General features: G+C 42.7%; 1 protein-coding gene across 1 annotated transcript in view; it reads right to left on the reverse strand.

Annotated features, from left to right (window-relative positions):
* LOC143301083 (twitchin-like) overlaps positions 1–19,315 on the reverse strand; it is a 265,961-nt gene that overhangs the window by 82,799 nt on the left and 163,847 nt on the right. Inside the window, exons 39-45 of the mRNA XM_076615089.1 lie at positions 18,585–18,712; positions 15,430–15,447; positions 12,303–12,474; positions 8,652–8,757; positions 6,216–6,409; positions 2,685–2,857; positions 1,588–1,717 (exon numbers count right to left, since the gene is read on the reverse strand). Coding sequence (XP_076471204.1) covers positions 1,588–1,717; positions 2,685–2,857; positions 6,216–6,409; positions 8,652–8,757; positions 12,303–12,474; positions 15,430–15,447; positions 18,585–18,712 — 921 coding nt within the window. The remainder of the gene's footprint in view (positions 1–1,587; positions 1,718–2,684; positions 2,858–6,215; positions 6,410–8,651; positions 8,758–12,302; positions 12,475–15,429; positions 15,448–18,584; positions 18,713–19,315) is intronic.

Consider the following 19,315-nt stretch of genomic DNA (forward strand, 5'->3'; position numbering starts at 1 on the left):
ATACACAAGGCCTTAAAACGAAGTGGTGGTTCTACAACTCGTTTTCAAGAATTGTATCTGAAATGTATTGATTTCGAAGTATAATAATAGGTTATGCCTCAAATAGCTATACACGCATGTGCTATATTTAACATAGTACGTTAGAATTTCTTACGCTGTGTAATTATTACAGTCTGAATAAATTTCGTTTAATCTAAGTGTTGTATTCTGTACTCTGCATTAACATTGAACTGTGAAAAAGCCTTGTGTTAAACGACTTAACATTCAAACATTTTAGGCTATGTACTTGATGTAGTTCATATTGAATGACTGTGATTTGTGTGTATTGGTGTGTGTGTGTGTGTGTGTGTGTGTGTGTGTGTGTGTGTGTGTGTGTGTGTGTGTGTGTGTGTTATCATATCTTAATCTAAAACTCATGGCGCTCCACAAATTACAAGGTACAAAAGAGACGCCACAATCATAAAGAGAAAAAACAAAAACAAAAAAAACAACGAAGAAATAGTCACCATCCTCGCATCGTGAACAGCACACACACACACACACACACACACACACACACACACACACACACGCAGACCTCCCACCCACAAATCCACACAAAACACTTAAAAAAAAAATATATATATATATATATATATATATATAAAGTATTCTGCCTTCCGCAGTCAGTCGTTCTATCGGTGTGTGTTGACAAGCTAAAATCAAAGACTGACACAAGTTTACGGTTGGGCCAACAGCAAAGTGAGAGCTGTATTATCAATGGTTTCTCCATTGCAATGGGAAATCATTTACAACTTAGTATTTTGTGAAGGACGATGACTCTCAAACTAGGAGGCAAAATTGCACTGGCTCTTAGTGCCGCAGCCTTGTGAGCTAGTTGGTCTTTGGGAACCATCCCAACGCTGACTGTCCTAAAACCTTCTTGGCCGAGAGAGTGGGGGTGGACACTCTCCGCTATGATCAAATTCCAGCCCAGATAGTAGGGACACAGCTGCCCCCTCTGCTGTTCTGGTGGTCATAGTGGAACACGACTGACAGACGGGTGCAATAGCCGAATGGTTAAAGCGCTGGACTTTCAATCTGAGGGTCCTGGGTTCGAATCTCGGTGCACCTGGTGGGTAAAGGGTGGAGATTTTTCCGATCCCCCAGGTCAAAATATGTGCAGACCTGCTAGTGCCTGAACCCCCTTCGTGTGTATGCGCACGCAGAAGATCAAATGCGCACGTTAAAGATCCTGTAATCCATGTCAGCGTTCGGTGGGTTATGGAAACAAGAATATACCCAGCATGCACACTCCCGAAAACGGAGTATGGCTGCCTACATGGCGGGGTAAATAAATTTTTAAAAAACGGTCATACACGTAAAATGTTACATGTCTGTCTGAGTGTGTATGTGTGTGCGTCTGAAATCTGATTGAATGACACAGGAAATGAATGATGAGCGCCCAGTGGCAGCCGTCAGTCGGCTCTACCCAGGTAGGCAGCCTGTGGTGCAAATGTCCCCGTGTTTGTAAAGCGCTTAGAGTTTGGTCTCTGACCGAGGATAGGCGCTATATAAGTATCCACATGAATCAAACATGAATCATACCTTTGACGGGTCTGGCGACGATAGGCTTGGTCTCCAGTGATGGGTCTGAGGGTCCAGCCTCGTTGTTGGCAATGACCCGGTACTGGTACTCCCCGTTCTCCTTCACCCGGTCGTCCTTGAACTGGCAGTCCTGTTCCACACAGACAGCGTCAGCGTCATTGTCTTTGTTGTCATCATCGTTGTCGTCATCATCATCATCATCATTGTCGCCATCATCATCATCGTTGTCGTCGGCGTCATCATCATGACTGTCGTCACCATCATCATCGTTGTCGTCGGCGTCATCATCATGACTGTCGTCACCATCATCGTCGCCGTTGTCAGTCATCGTCGTCGTCATTACCGTCGTCATCATCATCGTCGTCGTCTTCTTCTTTATCATTAGCATCTTCATCACTCCGTTTTCTTTTACCTTGTCGTCCTTGTACTAGAAGTCATGTACCACAACTACCGTCATCATCATCAACAGCATCATCACCACCATCATCATCATCGTCGTCGACATCATTATCATGTTCCACAAAGTCGTCATTATCATCATTGTCGTCGTCGTCATCATCATTACTACTCCAGGTGTGTATGGGTACCTGACTCCCCCCCCCCCCCAGCTCCCTCGTACCTACCTTCACACACACACACACACACACACACACACACACACACACACACACACACACACACACACACATCGTCTAATATCACTGATAGTGAAAAGACGCTAAAATAAAGAACGAACACATACACATACACACACACACACATACAAGTATGGTCGGGCATCCTGTACTGACTTAGCATCAGTGCAGCTGTGTGTGTGTGTGTGTGTGTGTGTGTGTGTGTGTGTGTGTGTGTGTGTGTGTGTGTGTGAAAGAGAGAGAGAGAAAGAGAGAGAAAAGTAAGGGGTGGGAGGTCAAGTTAAATGGTCAAGTTCTTAGAACGGCAGAAGGAGACTGGGCCCCGCCTTTACTGCCCAACCCTCCATGCAGTGGACATGAGTTCGCTGCCCTGAGGGCCGTCAAAGGCAAAGGCTACAGGACCTTTAACTTTCCTTCCTTATTTTTCTTTCTGAACCACAACGGGTGTGCCGACCAACCAACCTGAATGGGCCGCTTGTTGATCTTGACCCACTTCTTGGTCTTGGGGTCCTTGCGCTCGATGTCGTAGCCAGTGATGGGCGCCCCGCCGTCCTTGGAGGGAGGCTCCCACTTGAGCTCGATGAAGTTCCGGTCCCTGTCCACCACTTCCGGCTGGCTGGGAGGGTGAGGCTCGTCTGAAGACCGTAGAGGAAAAAGAAAGGAGGAGAATGGAATGGAGTATGTCATAAGGTACGTTAGGGGAGGTTGTGCATGAACAAGTACTGATGGGGAATGCAAATCGAAAACAAACACAAATACATTTGGAATTTACATACATGTATACATGCATACATACATACATCTAGATAGATAGATAGATAGATAGATAGATAGATAGATAGATAGATAGAAATATCCATAGATAGATAGACAGATGCATATATATATATATATATATATATAAAGATATTTTACAACTTTTAAAGACAGAGAGACAGACATTCAGACAGACAGATCGACAATGACAGAGACGAGGCAAGGCACAGAGAGGAAAAAAAAAAAAACAACAAAGAGAGGCAGAGATACAAAGACAGACAGACAGACAGATAGACACAGAGAGAGAGAGAGAGAGAGAGAGAGAGAGAGAGAGAGAGAGAGAGAGAGAGAGAACTCAGAACGTTAAATGTACATCGGCCTTGGGCCACAATACTATGGAAAAGGTGGGTCTGTGGGGTTACATATATGATATGAGAGGGATAGAGAGAGAGAGAGAGGCAGACAGACAGACAGACAGAAGAACAGACAGACTGAGAATGAGACAGATACAGACAGAAGGAGACAACAACAAAAAACCCACAAAAAAACAAACAAACAAACAACGACATAACAAGAAAGAAGGCTAAAGATACACACAGACAGAAACAGCTGGCAACGTCGGAAAAAAACACACACATCATAATGGAAGAAGAGCCCTAACAACAAAAAGAGAGGGAGAGGGGGAGAGAGAGAGAGAGAGAGAAAGAGAGAGAGGGTGAGAGAGGAGAGAGGGAGAGGGAGAGAAAGAGAGAGGGAGAGAGGGAAAGAGAGAGGTAGAGAGAGAGAGGGGAGATAAAGAGAGAGGGAGAGAGGGAAAGAGAGAATGAATGAATGAATGAATGAATGAATGAATCTTTATTTTCCAACGGTGAAGATATTAGCACTTTGGCCGACTTACACATCTGAGAGAGAGGGAGGGAGAGAAAGAGAGAGGGAGAGAGGGAAAGAGAGAGGTAGAGAGAGAGGGAGGGAGAGAAAGAGAGAGGGAGAGAGGGAAAGAGAGAGGTAGAGAGAGAGAGGGAGAGAAAGAGAGAGGGAGAGAGGGAAAGAGAGAGAGAGAGAAAGAGAGGGAAAGAACGCAAGAACGCAAGAATTTTAATGTAAGGTCACCGACCTGTATACATTTTGGGTGCACATGTTGCACACACAGCTTAACTAAAATAAAATAGGAAGAACGAAAACAATCCACATAATACACAGTGAGCTCACTGAGAACAAGTAAACTAAATGAAAAGCACAAGGCTGATATGTCTGTTTAGGGCTGAAAGTACTCTTCTCTCAGTCTTAATGCATAAAAAACAAACATTGCAACATCTCTGGTCACATTACAACTTTCGTTTTGCAGCAGAAATGATAATGACAGATTTCTAATATGTTGCATATGCTTGAGCAAATATTTCCTTCTAATATCATCATATAATGGACAAGCTGTTAGTACATGTAGTTCGTTCTCTATTCTACCACCACATGGGCAGTTTTTCAAAACATCACAATAACGCTGATTTATTTTTAGTTCATTTATACCAAAACGGAACTTAATGAAGGCCGATCTAAATTTACTGATGGTAAGATCAGATAAGTATTTTTCAGGTTGTAATAAGGATTTGAATGACCTATATGTTTCATAACGATTACTTCCGTTGAGTTTGCTTGCCCAATCCTGTTTAAAGCCATCTAACATGCGTTGTTTGAATATTTTAAGAAAAACACCTACATCCCCAACCTCGCCATTTATCCAAACTTCTGAAAACCCATAAATGTCTAAGCAATGTTTCAGTCCATCTGCCCAGTTTTTCGAAGACATATCAGCATTGTATGTCATCTTATTTACGCTCATTAGGTACGCCTGTTTCGGGATTCTCGATAGAGACATCTGATTTAGCTTAAACCAGTATCGCAAAGTACTGATGCAACTATCAATGTATAATGGATATCGACCAAGATCACCATAAATCATTATATTTGGGGTTTTGGGACTGACACTCAAAAATCTTTTACAAGCAAACAAATGGACAGACTCAACTGCTTTGAAGCGCATTGTTCCCCACATTTCAGATGCGTATAATAGCATAGGTTTTATCTGCGCATCAAAGAGTTTAAAAAACACGGTTCTGTCCATATTGCCAAGACTCCACATTGTTCTCATAATTTCAACCACCCTCCCTTTTGCCCTGCCAGCGAACTCTTCAAGTGCAGAAATGAAAGATAACTTGGTAGACAGCATAAAACCCAGATATTTATAATTGTTTACAACTTCAATTTCGTCTCCATCGAAATACCATTTTTCTGCTTTAGACAGATGACCACCCTTTCTGCAAACCATTATTTTTGTTTTATTCAAATTTACTGTCAGTCCAAGAGATTTAGATGCTTTGTTAAGATTATCTAATTGATTTTGTAAACCTGCTGGTGACGATGACAGCAAGACAATATCATCTGCAAACAATAACAGAAATATTTCTTGTAAGCCTGGCAAAAACTGAAAACCGTGTTTTCCATTCTTGGTCACCTCGTCAGCGACTTCTGAAATCAAAAGCGAGAAAAGCAAGGGAGACAACAAACATCCTTGCTTTACTCCTGCAGGACAATCAAAAAATAAAGAGAGGGAAAGAGAGAGGTAGAGAGAGAGGGGGAGTGAAAGAGAGGGAGAGAAAGAGAGAATGAGAGAGGGAAAGAGAGAGGCAGAGAGAGAGAGGGAGAGAGAGAAAGGGAGAGAGGGAAAGAGAGAGGTAGAGAGAGAGAGGGGGAAAGAAAGAGAGAGGGAGAGAGAGAGAGGGAAAGAGGGAAAGAGAGAGGTAGAGAGAGAGGGGGGGAGAGAAAGAGAGAGGGAGAGAGAGAGAGGGAAAGAGGGAAAGAGAGAGGTAGAGAGAGAGAGAGCGAGAGAAAGAGAGAGGGAGAGAGGGAGAGAGATAGGTAGAGAGAGGGAGAGAAAGAGAGAGGGAGAAAGGGAAAGAGAGAGGTAGAGAGAGAGGGGGGGAGAGGGAAAGAGAGAGGGAGAGAAAGAGAGAGTTGAGAATGAGAGAGGGAGAGAGGGAAAGAGAGAGGTAGAGAGAGAGAGAGGGAAAAAGGGAGGGAGAGAAAGAGAGAGAGAGAGGGTGAGAGAGGGAGAGAGAGAGAGGGAGAGAGAGGGGGAGAGAGAGGGAAAGAGAGAGGTAGAGAGGGAGAGGGGGAGAGAGAGAATGGGAAAGAGAGGGAGAGAGAGGGGGGAAAGAGAGAGAGAGGGGTGCGGGGTCTGACCGAAGGGCCTCTTAGCGATGATGTGGTTGTCGATCTCCAGCGGCTCGCTGTCCCCGGCCTTGGTGACGGCGAACACCCGGAACTTGTACTCGTGGTTCTCCTGCAGCTTGGGCACCTGGCACTTGTTGCCCGTCGTCTCCGCCACCTTCTCCCACGTGCCCTTCATCAAGTCCAACTTCTCCACCCGGTACCCGCTGCACACACACACACCACACCGCCAGCCGTCATGCACCAGGGTCACATCACCACCCGTCATGCTGAATCGTCAACCCCCTAACCCCCTCCCTTGTCATGCACGGTAGTCACAACAGTGGTGCAGACAACTGCTGTCCCGACTATCTGGGCTGGGATGTGATTATAGTGGAGAGGGTCTTGCGCAAGTTACATCCCCACTCTCTCGGCCAAGAGGGTTTCAGGACAGTCAGCGTTGGGGTGGAACCCCAGGGGCCTTCTTCTTCTTCTGCGTTCACTCGTATGCACACGAGTGGGCTTTTTACGTGTATGACCGTTTTTTACCCCGCCATGTAGGCAGCCATACTCCGTTTTCGGGGGTGTGCATGCTGGGTATGTTCTTGTTTCCATAACCCACCGAACGCTGACATGGATTACAGGATCTTTAACGTGCGTATTTGATCTTCTGCTTGCATATACACACGAAGGGGGTTCAGGCACTAGCAGGTCTGCACATATGTTGACCTGGGAGATCGTAAAAATCTCCACCCTTTACCCACCAGGCGCCGTCACCGTGATTCGAACCCGGGACCCTCAGATTGACAGTCCAACGCTTTAACCACTCGGCTATTGCGCCGTCGACCCCAGGGGCCACCTAGCCCCCAAAACCTACAGCACAAAGAGCCAGTAACATTAGTCAAATTTTATCATATTTGTTCTTCTTCTGTTTTTTTGTATTGCATAGTCCCAGTTTCAGTGCCAGTTTCAAAAATGTGTCGGCACAGTTACTGTTTCAGTTTCAAGAACGTGTCAGTGCAATCACAGTTTGTTTCAGTTTCAGTTTCAGGGAGGTGTCACTTCAGTTACAGTGTGTCAGTTTCAGTTTCAAGGTGTCAGTGCAATCACAGTTTGTTTCAGTTTTAGTTTCAGGGAGGTGTCACTTCAGTTACAGTGTGTCAGTTTCAGTTTCAAGAACGTGTCAGTGCAATCACAGTTTGTTTCAGTTTCAGGGAGATGTCACTTCAGTTAGTGTGTCAGTTTCAGTTTCAAGAAGGTGTCAGTGCAATCACAGTTTGTTTCAGTTTCAGGGAGGTGTCACTTCAGTGACAGTGTGTCAGTTTCAGTTCCAAGAAGGTGTCAACGCGTTTGTGGGGAAACATTAGCATGAAAATGAAATATATAGCTTGATGTTAGAGAGAAACCTATGTTGAGCTCTCTACAGATCTGGTCTTTCAGTCTGTTGACAGAAAAAAACACTGATGTATTCTGGCTGTACTTTTCTCCCATCTGATGCTCTAACTGTGTCTGCATGTCTGACTGGCTGTGTCTTAATACATGTTTTTTTCTTTTCTTTTTTCTTTGGGTGTTTACACTGCATATTCACACATCTATGTATTGTTTATATTGGACATTTGAAAACAAAGAATGTAATATAAAAAAAAAGAATAAAAATATACTGAAGTGATACAGGGTCTGATGTTCAGCTCTATGCGGATCTAATCTCCAGCCGGTTAACCATCAAAAACAAAGACAACAACAACAAACAATACTGACGTGGCTTCACTGCCAGACCCTACGAGGAGACAATCAGAGGATCAAAAAGACAACAATAAGAACGACAACAAAAATAACAAAATATACTGAAGTGATCTCACTGCCTCCGTCAACGCAAGAGGGAGACAACTGGGAGATAAAACAGACAACAATAACAGCAGCAGCAGCAACAACAAGAACAACAACAGCAATAACAACAACAGCAGTAGAAACGACAACAACAACAACAACAAAACAACAACAACAACAACAGCAATAACAACAATGGCAGTAGAAACGACAACAGCAGCAGCAACAACAACAGCAACAACAGCAATAACAACAATAGCAGCAACAACAACAACAGCAATAACAACAACAGCAGTAGAAACGACAACAGCAGCAACAACAAAACAACAACAGCAGCAGCAACAACAACAATACAACAACAACAGCAATAACAACAATAGCAGTAGAAACGACAACAGCAGCAGCAACAACAACAACAATTCAACAACAACAGCAATAACAACAATAGCAGTAGAAACGACAACAGCAGCAGCAACAACAACAACAACAACAGCAATAACAACAATAGCAGTAGAAACAACAGCAGCAGCAGCAGCAACAACAACAATACAACAACAACAGCAATAACAACAATAGCAGTAGAAACGACAACAGCAGCAGTAGCAACAGCAACAACAGCAACAACGACAACAAGACACTGACGTGATTTCACTGCCTCCATCGTCGCCAGAGGGGGCCCACTGCAGGGTGAGGTTGTCCTTGGTGATGTTCTTGGCCTCCAGAGGACCGCCAGGCTTCCCAGGGGGACCTGCATCAACAGTCACCGGTGAGATGCTGGGTGTGACCATCACCCTACTGTCACACGTCGACATGAATGCATCGTGTCGTGTCGTGTTATGTTGTGTTCTGTTTGTACTGTGTTGTGTTGTGTTGAAGTGTGTTGTACTGTAATATACATTGTTGTATAGTCTTGTATTGTACAGTATTGTGTTGTATTTTATTGTCGTGTATTGTGTTGCGTTGTGCTGTGTTGTGTTATGGTGGTGGTGGAGGTGGCGGCGGTGTGGTGTGTGCTGTATTTTGCGTCACAACAAATTTCTCTTGTGTGAAACCCGGGCTGGTCTCCCAGAGGAGAGCAATTCACCGGAATGATAGAGCCACATATGCATTTTTTTCTTTCTTTTTTTTTTCTGTGTGCAAGAGTATTTCGTTTTACTATCAATGTGGGTTTTTCAAAACACCCATGCCAAGGACAATCCTTTTGTTGTCGTGGGTTCTTTTACGTGTCTTCAAGCGCATGCTGTCACACTGGATATTGCCTCATCCGAAAGACTAGCACCCAGACCGCCACTCAGTGTCTATTGGAGCTGGTGGTACTGAGCTTGCAGGAGACAGATGTGTGAAAATGTTCTTCCACGTTCATCAGTTTGACAAGTCTGCACAGTGGTTATCATCAGGACTTTTGGCGGACATCGCGGATTTTGAGTAGCTGCGCCGGTTTTCAGTGTATAAAACTAGCGACTATGGAACAACTGCATAGCAATCAACAATTATTGACATCCTGCAGAAATAACGACCAAGGAGTAACTGAAAGACAATCAATAACTATTGACAACCTGCAGAAATAACGACCAAGGAATAACTGAAAGACGATCAATAACTATTGACAACCTGCAGAAATAACGACCAAGGAATAACTGAAAGACAATAACTATTGACAACCTGCAGAAATAACGACCAAGGAATAACTGAAAGACAATAACTATTGACAACCTGCAGCAATAACGACCAAGGAATAACTGAAAGACAATAACTATTGACAACCTGCAGAAATAACGACCAAGGAATAACTGAAAGACAATAACTATTGACAACCTGCAGAAATAACGACCAAGGAATAACTGAAAGACAATAACTATTGACAACCTGCAGAAATAACGACCAAGGAATAACTGAAAGACAATAACTATTGACAACCTGCAGCAATAACGACCAAGGAATAACTGAAAGACAATAACTATTGACAACCTGCAGCAATAACGACCAAGGAATAACTGAAAGACAATAACTATTGACAACCTGCAGCAATAACGACCAAGGAATAACTGAAAGACAATAACTATTGACAACCTGCAGCAATAACGACCAAGGAATAACTGAAAGACAATAACTATTGACAACCTGCAGCAATAACGACCAAGGAATAACTGAAAGACAATAACTATTGACAACCTGCAGCAATAACGACCAAGGAATAACTGAAAGACAATAACTATTGACAACCTGCAGCAATAACGACCGAGGAATAACTGAAAGACAATAACTATTGACAACCTGCAGCAATAACGACCAAGGAATAACTGAAAGACAATCAATAACTATTGACAACCTGCAGCAATAACGACCAAGGAATAACTGAAAGACAATAACTATTGACAACCTGCAGCAATAACGACCAAGGAATAACTGAAAGACAATAACTATTGACAACCTGCAGCAATAACGACCAAGGAATAACTGAAAGACAATAACTATTGACAACCTGCAGCAATAACGACCGCGGAATAACTGAAAGACAATCAATAACTATTGACAACCTGCAGAAATAACGACCAAGGGACAACTGCATGGCAATCAATAATTATTGACAACCTGCAGAAATAACGACCAAGGGACAACTGCATGGCAATCAATAATTATTGACAACCTGCAGAAATAACGACCAAGGAATAACTGAAAGACAATCAATAACTATTGACAACCTGCAGCAATAACGACCGCGGAATAACTGAAAGACAATCAATAACTATTGACAACCTGCAGAAATAACGACCAAGGAATAACTGCACGGCAATCAATAACTATTGACAACCTGCAGCAATAACGACCAAGGAATAACTGAAAGACAATCAATAACTATTGACAACCTGCAGAAATAACGACCAGGGAGTAACTGAAAGACAATCAATAACTATTGACAACCTGCAGAAATAACGACCAGGGAGTAACTGAAAGACAATCAATAACTATTGACAACCTGCAGAAATAACGACCAAGGAATAACTGAAAGACAATCAATAACTATTGACAACCTGCAGAAATAACAGCCAATGAGTAACTGAAAGACAATTAATAACTACTGACAACCTGCAGAAATAACAGCCAATGAGTAACTGAAAGACAATCAAGAACTATTGACAACCTGCAGAAATAACGATCAAGGAGTAACTGCAAGGCAGTCAACGACTATTGACAACCTGCAGTGGACGGTAACTTTGTCAGAGTTGACCCCTTTCCTTGGGTTAGCGTGATCGTATGTACTGTCCACACGTGCTGTGTGTGGGAGATAGAAAGACGCCCTTGGGAGGTGAGAACTGATGTCAACAGCAGAAAGAAAAAAACAAACAATGACACAAACAAACAAACAAACAATAAAAAAAAAAATCAACTCTCGGTACTGTCGAATTTCTCATGAGAAGTTGCGTGCACAATGGGACTTTAGGATCTGAGTGTTGTCAAGCGAAGAAACACAAGCGCCTGATCAAAATAAAAATTGTCACAACTACATTTCCCTCGTCCTTCTCCTCCGCCTCCTTCCCATCTCACGACATCAACTTGCTGATGAATCAGTCGTGGTTGTTGCATGGTGGCTATCTTCGTGTTTCCATAATCCTGACACGGATTACAGGATCTTAAAAAAATGTTCGTGTTTGATCTTCTGCATACGTACACACACGAAGGAGGTTCAGGCACTGGCAGGCATGCACATATGGTGACCTGGGAGATAGGGGAATTTTTTTTTTAATGGGGATTGAACTCAGGACACTGAGACCAGAATAGCGGTCTAACCATTCGGACCCATCCGACGGGCGCAATAGCCGAGTGGTAAAAGCGTGGGACTTTCAATCTGAGCGTCCCGGGTTCGGATCTCGATAACGGCGCCCGGTGAGTAAAGGTTGGAGATTTTTCCGATCTCCCAGGTCAACATATGTGCAGACGTGGTTGTGCCTAACCCCCTTCGTGTGTATACGCAAGCAGAAGATCAAATACGCACGTTAAAGATCCTGTAATTCGTGTCAGCTTTCGATTGGTTATGGAAACAAGAACCTACCCAGCATGCACGCCTCCGAAAACGGAGTATGGCTGCTTGCATGGCCAGGTAAAAACAGTCAGGCACGTAAAAGTCCCACTCGTGTACATACGAGTGAACGTGGGAGTTGCAGCCCACGAACGAAGAAGAAGAGGAAGAAGCAGAAGAAGAAGAAGAAGCAGAAGAAAAAGTAGAAGTAGTAGAAGCAGCAGCAGCAGCAGCAGAAGCAGGAGAAGAAGGACCCATCCCAAAGCAGTACCCACCCAGAACGACGACCTCGATGGTGGCGCTGTCGGAGCCGTGTTTGTTGGCCACGGTGATGGTGTACTCGCCAGTGTCCTTGCGCAAGCCGCTCTTGCAGTTGATCACGGTCTCCCCGGGTTCGTTCTGGATCTCCAAGGTGTCCGTAGGGGTCACCTCCACATCCTCTCCTTTCTGTGAGGGATTGTGAGGATTTTGGAATGGTCAACACCGTGTGTTACTGAGCTTCTACCCCCCTCCTCCTCACCCCCACCGCCCCATCTTATTCCTCTTATCATGTTTTGAAAATGGGTTATCAAAATGTGCAGTTAGTTCTCTTCCTACCGTGGTTTTAATTCAAAATGTGTTCCCGAAACTGTGCAATGCAGAACACGTCCTTTGACATGGCTTGAAGATGTGTTCATGAAACTGTGCAATGCAGAACACGTCCTTTGACATGGCTTGAAGATGTGTTTATGAAACTGTGCAATGCAGAACACGTCCTTTGACATGGCTTGAAGATGTGTTTATGAAACTGTGCAATGCAGAACACGTCCTTTGACATGGCTTGAAGATGTGTTCATGAAACTGTGCAATGCAGAACACGTCCTTTGACATGGCTTGAAGATGTGTTCACGAATCTGTGCAATGCAGAAATCTTCCCCTATCATGGTTTGGTAATGGTTTCTTAAAACTGAAATACAGAACGCCTCTCTGCCCCCCCCCCCCCCCCCCCCCCTCCCCGCCCCAACTTCCGACATGGTTCGAAAATATGTTTTAAAACAATGCACGGTAATAACGTCTTCTTCATTCTTCAAATGGTTTGCAAATGTATTATTGAAACTGTACAATACAAAAGTCTTCCCCTATAATGATTTGAAATCTGTTCTTAAAACTATGAATTACAGAACTTCTCCTTCCACCAAATGTCCTTTCATGATTTAAAAATCGTTTTCAAACTGTTCAATACAGCATTTTTCTCCACCACCACCCCACCCCCCACCCCCCTTCCCCCTATCAGTGTTTGAAAATGAGTTCTGAAAAATATGCATTTTGGAGAGAGAGAGAGAGAGAGAGAGAGAGCGAGACAGCGAGAGAGAGAGAGAGAGAGAGGGAGAGAAAGAGAGAGAGAGAGAGAGATGGAGAGAAAGAGAGATAGAGAGAGAGAAGGATAGACACAGATATAGAAACGGAGACAGAGAGAGAGGCAGTGAAGCAGAGAACACAAACAGAGAAAGCAACAACTTTCTTACCTTCACCAGCAATGAAAAACAACCAAAGCATTCAAGTGGTTAGCAATAAACTGCAGACCTGCTCTCTCTCTCTCTCTCTCTCTCTCTCTGTCTCTCTGTCTGTCTCTCTCTCTCTCTGTATCTCTCTCTCTCTATCACACACACACACACACACGCCCACACACGCCCGCACACACACACACACACACACACACACACACACACACACGTCTCTACTCCTCAACGAAACACTGCATTCAACACTACAATCGCTGACAGCACAGAGGGGTGTGTGTGGCGGGTGGAGGGAGGGGGGGGGGGCGTAACCACTGTTGAAATATAACTGTGCATATGATACCCCCAGTATGTTGAAAATAATATATTCAGTACCTAAAGGAACCGATTTTTCTATGACATTCTGATATTAGATGACAAACTTCCAAAGTCTTGTTCAAAGTGGTCTAAAAAAAAAATTAAAAATAAAATAAAATAAAAAACAACACTGTTGAAATCTCAGCTATCACCATCACCATGAACCCCTCAACAGCAGACAGTAAACCAAAGACTATAAAACCTTGTTTCTTAAAAAAACAAAAAAACAACACCACCACCTTGTTTCTCTTTCCTTCCTAACTTGTACAGGTGTGTATTTTCTGAAGTTAGTGAGGTGTGTATTTTTCTGAAGTCAGTGAGGTGTGTATTTTCTGAAGTCAGTGAGGTGTGTATTTTCGAAGCAAATGACAAAGCGAAACAAGCATTTATAGAGCTAAGGACTTTATGACTAAGAATATTTGAATATGAAGATGATACCATGAAGAAAATTATAATCCTTTGACGCCTGTTCGGACATGGTGTGGGTAGACATAAGCAACACACACACACACACACGCACACACACACACACACACACACACACACACACACACACACACACACACACACACACACACACACACACATATATATATATATATATATATATATATATATAGAGAGAGAGAGAGAGAGAGAGAGAGAGAGAGAGAGACATATACAAACATGCCACTCTCCTGATGAACGGAAGGCACACGTTCACAGGTATAAAGACACACACACACACACGACAGTGGGTGGAGAGGGGCGAAACCCAGCAACCATTTCAAACAGACGTGCGCATGCAGACTGCACACGCAACAACTAACAAACAGTTCAACCACAATGACAACCCTCTTGACATTTTGCCATTGGCTAGCAAAATACGTCACAGTCAGTACATGCCTTCACATTAGCAGAAACATGAAATGTTTGATGAACAATCAGTGGGATCTATTAACAAAAAGAACCATTAAACCACAGCTTACAAGTGACTGAACTGGCTTCCTTCACAGACATAACAGGTCACAGGCATGTTACAAACCATCATTCTAACCAATTTCTCTTCACAAAACACAAAATCGTACAAAGCCAATTTCTTGGCTACGATTTGTTTCACAGACACGACCAGTGTTAGAAGCCATTCTGCTGGCTTCTTCGGCAGACAAAACACACAACGATTCATTCACAGTTAATGGCGGGAGCTCATTTTACAAACACCAGACCACACAATTTGTTACAAACCGTTCTATTGGCTTCTCCGCCAAACACCCGATGGTACATGCTACGTTATTGACTGGTGAATACAAACACACGAGATACATATTACAGGCCATTATACTGGCTTGCTTGACAGACACAAGTACACGACACGTTAATGGCTGAAGCGAACGGTAACTGCAACATTTTTTTTTTTCCAAAACAACAACGACAACAAAAAGTAACAGAAACGGAATTAGACTGAAGCAAATTTCCCAAGGTGATATCATACAGTAATAACAGCACATGACAAAGAACCACATGATATTAGTGCACAAAAAACACAAACATCACATCACCAGCTTACTTTGCCTTTGGTGGTGTCCTACAAAAGACAAAACATTTCACACAAAACAATGAATAAGATACATATTGATATCAAGAAATCATGGGTTAAAACCCTGTTTGGTTCGGTAAAAATCCGTTTCTTGGCATTTTCGTGCTTAAAGTGGTTTGTTTTTTTAAATATGTAGTAACATATCACGTACAGAGGACTAAAAAGACCGACAGAACATGATGAAAATTACTTTCATTTCTTATCATAAAAAAAAACAATAAAAAAACCCAAAAAACAAACGATCATCAATGAAAACGAAAAAACAAACAAAAACAAAAATTAAAAACAATAACGATCAATTCTAGCTTGGAGCACGTCAATAAAAACAACGTGACACATATTTAAAAGACTAGATATGTACAAAACAGAACAGATTAATCAACACAAAACAACACAAGAAAAACAGTAATCAAAACAAATAAACAACAACAAATGATCAAACACATAACACACAAGTTCGTAGAATGACTGCCTGTGAGTATCGCCAGTTGAAACACACAACAAAAAACACAGTTACATAATGCAACGTAGACAACACAAAATGATTGTGATATGATACTAACAAAACCAAGAAAAGCATGACAGAGGCTGTTTCACCACAACGCACTACATACGATTTCAAGCATCCTAAGATGAAAAGCAAATTTTCAGATGGGTATAAATCACCGGTATTCTGAAACGAAAAACTAAACAACACGACTCCTCTAATAATGTGTAATAAACATAAAATGCAGGCTCAATTTTTCTTCATTTATAATTGTGGAATCTTTTTAGCAAACATTTTACACGGTAAATCCGCGATACGTTGTTTGAACTGCTGAGTAATGCAGCAGGTTGATGAACAAGTTCAGGAGAAAAAAAAATCTGCCACTTGAGAATTAATTTGTAAATAGATAGATGAATAAATAACAATTTTCATGTTAGTGTGGTGAGACGGGGACGGGAAATCATTATCATTCAACCTCGTAATGACAGAAACTAGGGACTGAATCGTCTTCGAAATGGGAGGTCAATTGTTATCCCTGGCTTGACGTGAGTCGTGTCCCTTGGATGAGATTCGTCACAGGTGGCAGCAGTGGCGGTGAATGTCAATGAACACTAAAACTTCAGTGGTCTCCCAAACCTTTTATGTTGGAGCTGAAACCCACTGAATTTGTGAAAGCCAGAAAGGGAAAGATATGTCAGAACTTAGAGGAAAATAAAATAAAGATTTGTTTAGGAGGTGTGTGTGTGGGTGGGGGGTGGGGGTGGGGGGGGGGCAGGGATTGGGGGGTAGTAGGCAATGATCAAACCGATTTTTGCAATAACCAAAACGAATTCAAAATCAAACAATTGAAACGCTTGAAAACGGTTATCTCTCGATAATCCCGAAGGATGATTCATCTGCTGGAGAAAAAAACCCGCTTCACCCTGTCTTGTTCAGCTCTTTGGACTGATTACAAATCCACTCTTTCGTGTGTTCAAGCGTTCTGTTTCCATAGAATCTCATACAGTACAGTCATCTTGTTGGAGACAAGCAGATATTACAAGAATGTCACTACTTTCACTCCACACATGTAACAAACTGACACTCTATAGGACACGTCTATCTGAACAGATCTGGGGCCAAAGGGATTCGCTGACTACTGAACAGTTCTGAAGGATATAGCTATGGACAAAACTACACTGGCAAAGAATATTCCAGAGCAGTGGTCATGATGCTCACATCCCACTAATATTCAAACGCCACACGTAGCTACATATATACAGTGCTTCTTTCTGGCTCCACACACAATCCGGAGTTCTTACTTTCCACGGGGTCTTCGGGTTCTAGAGAACGATCGAAACAATGCGTCAATGATCAGTGCATCAATGATCAGTGCATCAATTATCAGTGCATCAATGATGGTGATTGTCACCTGAGGCGGTAGTGTCCGGATTAAATATATTTACTGCAGGTTTGTTTCCAGGTTTTTAACCACCGGGTAAACTCTTCCTTGTCTCCCAAAAATGACTTCCATCAAGTGTTCCACTCTGATGTTCCACGATGTCTGATTAATTAATGATTCAATGTCACGTCTCCACCACTGTCTCACAAACTGAAGGGCCAATGTTCATACCAAAATGAGGGGAAAGGAAGTTCAAATGAGGCTGTATGCTGTGCTTTCGTGTTGTGACTTTTGACAACGAAAACTTCTCGGATATCAGAAAGATCCGCAACATTTGAAAAGCAAACCCTTGGCCTCACGATAAAGCGCACTGTTAACCATGATCCTTTCATCGACTAGAGATATAGCAAACGAAATTCCCCTCCTATGAAAAGCATAAAAAAACTCATAAGATTTTTTTTTAACCCATGTGTAATATGTTATTTTTTCTGTACAAAAACCATCATTCTTCAGCCATCAAAAACGCTGTTTTCACGAAAATATTACATCTTATTTGCCCCCTAGTTTTTTGAACAGGGTATCATTCATAAAAAGTATGCCAGTCAAATATAGTACGTATAGACCAATAATATGTTTAACCCTGCTGATCGAGTCGCCTTTCTTCATAATAACAAACAACTTACGAGCCCACACAACCCCTCCCACAATATCCCTGCCACTTCCCCCCCAAAATATACACAATAAAATACAATACCACTGAAGGGAAATAAATAAGCTGATGACTGCAGTGATGATGTGTCCATTCTGTGTGTATAAAATTGGAGCTTTTTTTTTCTCCCCTGTCAGCTAATTTATTTTTGTCTCTTGTTGCTAAAAACAAAACGAAAGGAAGGAAAAATATCCAGCTGCAGTCACACCGATCATGAGGACCGGATTACTTTATAATGACAAACATTTTGTTTGTCTCTTTGTTTCTGTGATACTATTCGCTATTTCATGTTATGATTCGAATGGGTTTTTTTGCGATTTGGGGGGAGTTTTTGTGTTTGTTTGTTTGTGTGTATATGTGTGTATATTTTTCATTTGTATTGTTGATGGGCTTTTGTTTTTTGTCGGGTTGGATTGTTGTGTTTTGTTGTTTTTCTATATTTATATTTGCTACATGCATGTATCACAAAAATGAATAAAACAAATATGTCAAAAAAGAAGAAAATCTTGCATATTATACGAAGTGAACTAAATAAACCTCAGACTGACCAGGTTCTTGGCTTTCCAGGTGACGGTCGGGGCAGGCTCACCAACATACTTGACCGGGATGGTGAAGGGCTGGCCCACTTTGATGCGGATGTTCTTGGGCACACTGGGGTGATCGATACGGGGCTTCACTGCAAGGGGAACCCCAACACGGATAATAATAATAACAGTGATAACAACAGGACATTTTGGTTCGCCCAATCTAATGATGCAAAAGCCCTGGGCGTTTACAATTTAAAAAAAAAAAAGGGCGGGGGGGGGGGGGGGGGGGGGGGGGGGGGGCAATGACGTGTGCATACTAAAAACACACAATACACCCGCACGCACAGATCATCCCGTTCCAACTCCATCCCACAAACCCACACCCACTCCACACAAGATGCAGACACACATACACACACAACAGATCGATTGAGAGAAGTACCTACATCGGTTGGTTATTTGGGATGTTCACTCGAGCATCTTTGTCGCTGTTACGAGAGCACCCGCGTTTCAGTTTCACTTTCAGTTTCTCAAGGTGGTGTCACTGCCTTCGGACAAATCCATATACGCTACACCACATCTGCTAGGCATATGCCTGGCAGCAGCATAATCCAACGCGCTTGTCAGACCTTGAGTGAATGCTTAGATATTTGTGTACCTATCAGAGTGGAATTCTTTTCTACATAATTTTGACCAGAGGACAACACTGGTTGTCATGTGTTCTTTTCTGTGCGCCAAGTGCCTGCTGCACA

The sequence above is a fragment of the Babylonia areolata genome, chromosome 27 (assembly GCF_041734735.1).
Source record: "Babylonia areolata isolate BAREFJ2019XMU chromosome 27, ASM4173473v1, whole genome shotgun sequence".
In the NCBI taxonomy this organism is placed as follows: Eukaryota; Metazoa; Mollusca; class Gastropoda; order Neogastropoda; family Buccinidae; genus Babylonia; species Babylonia areolata.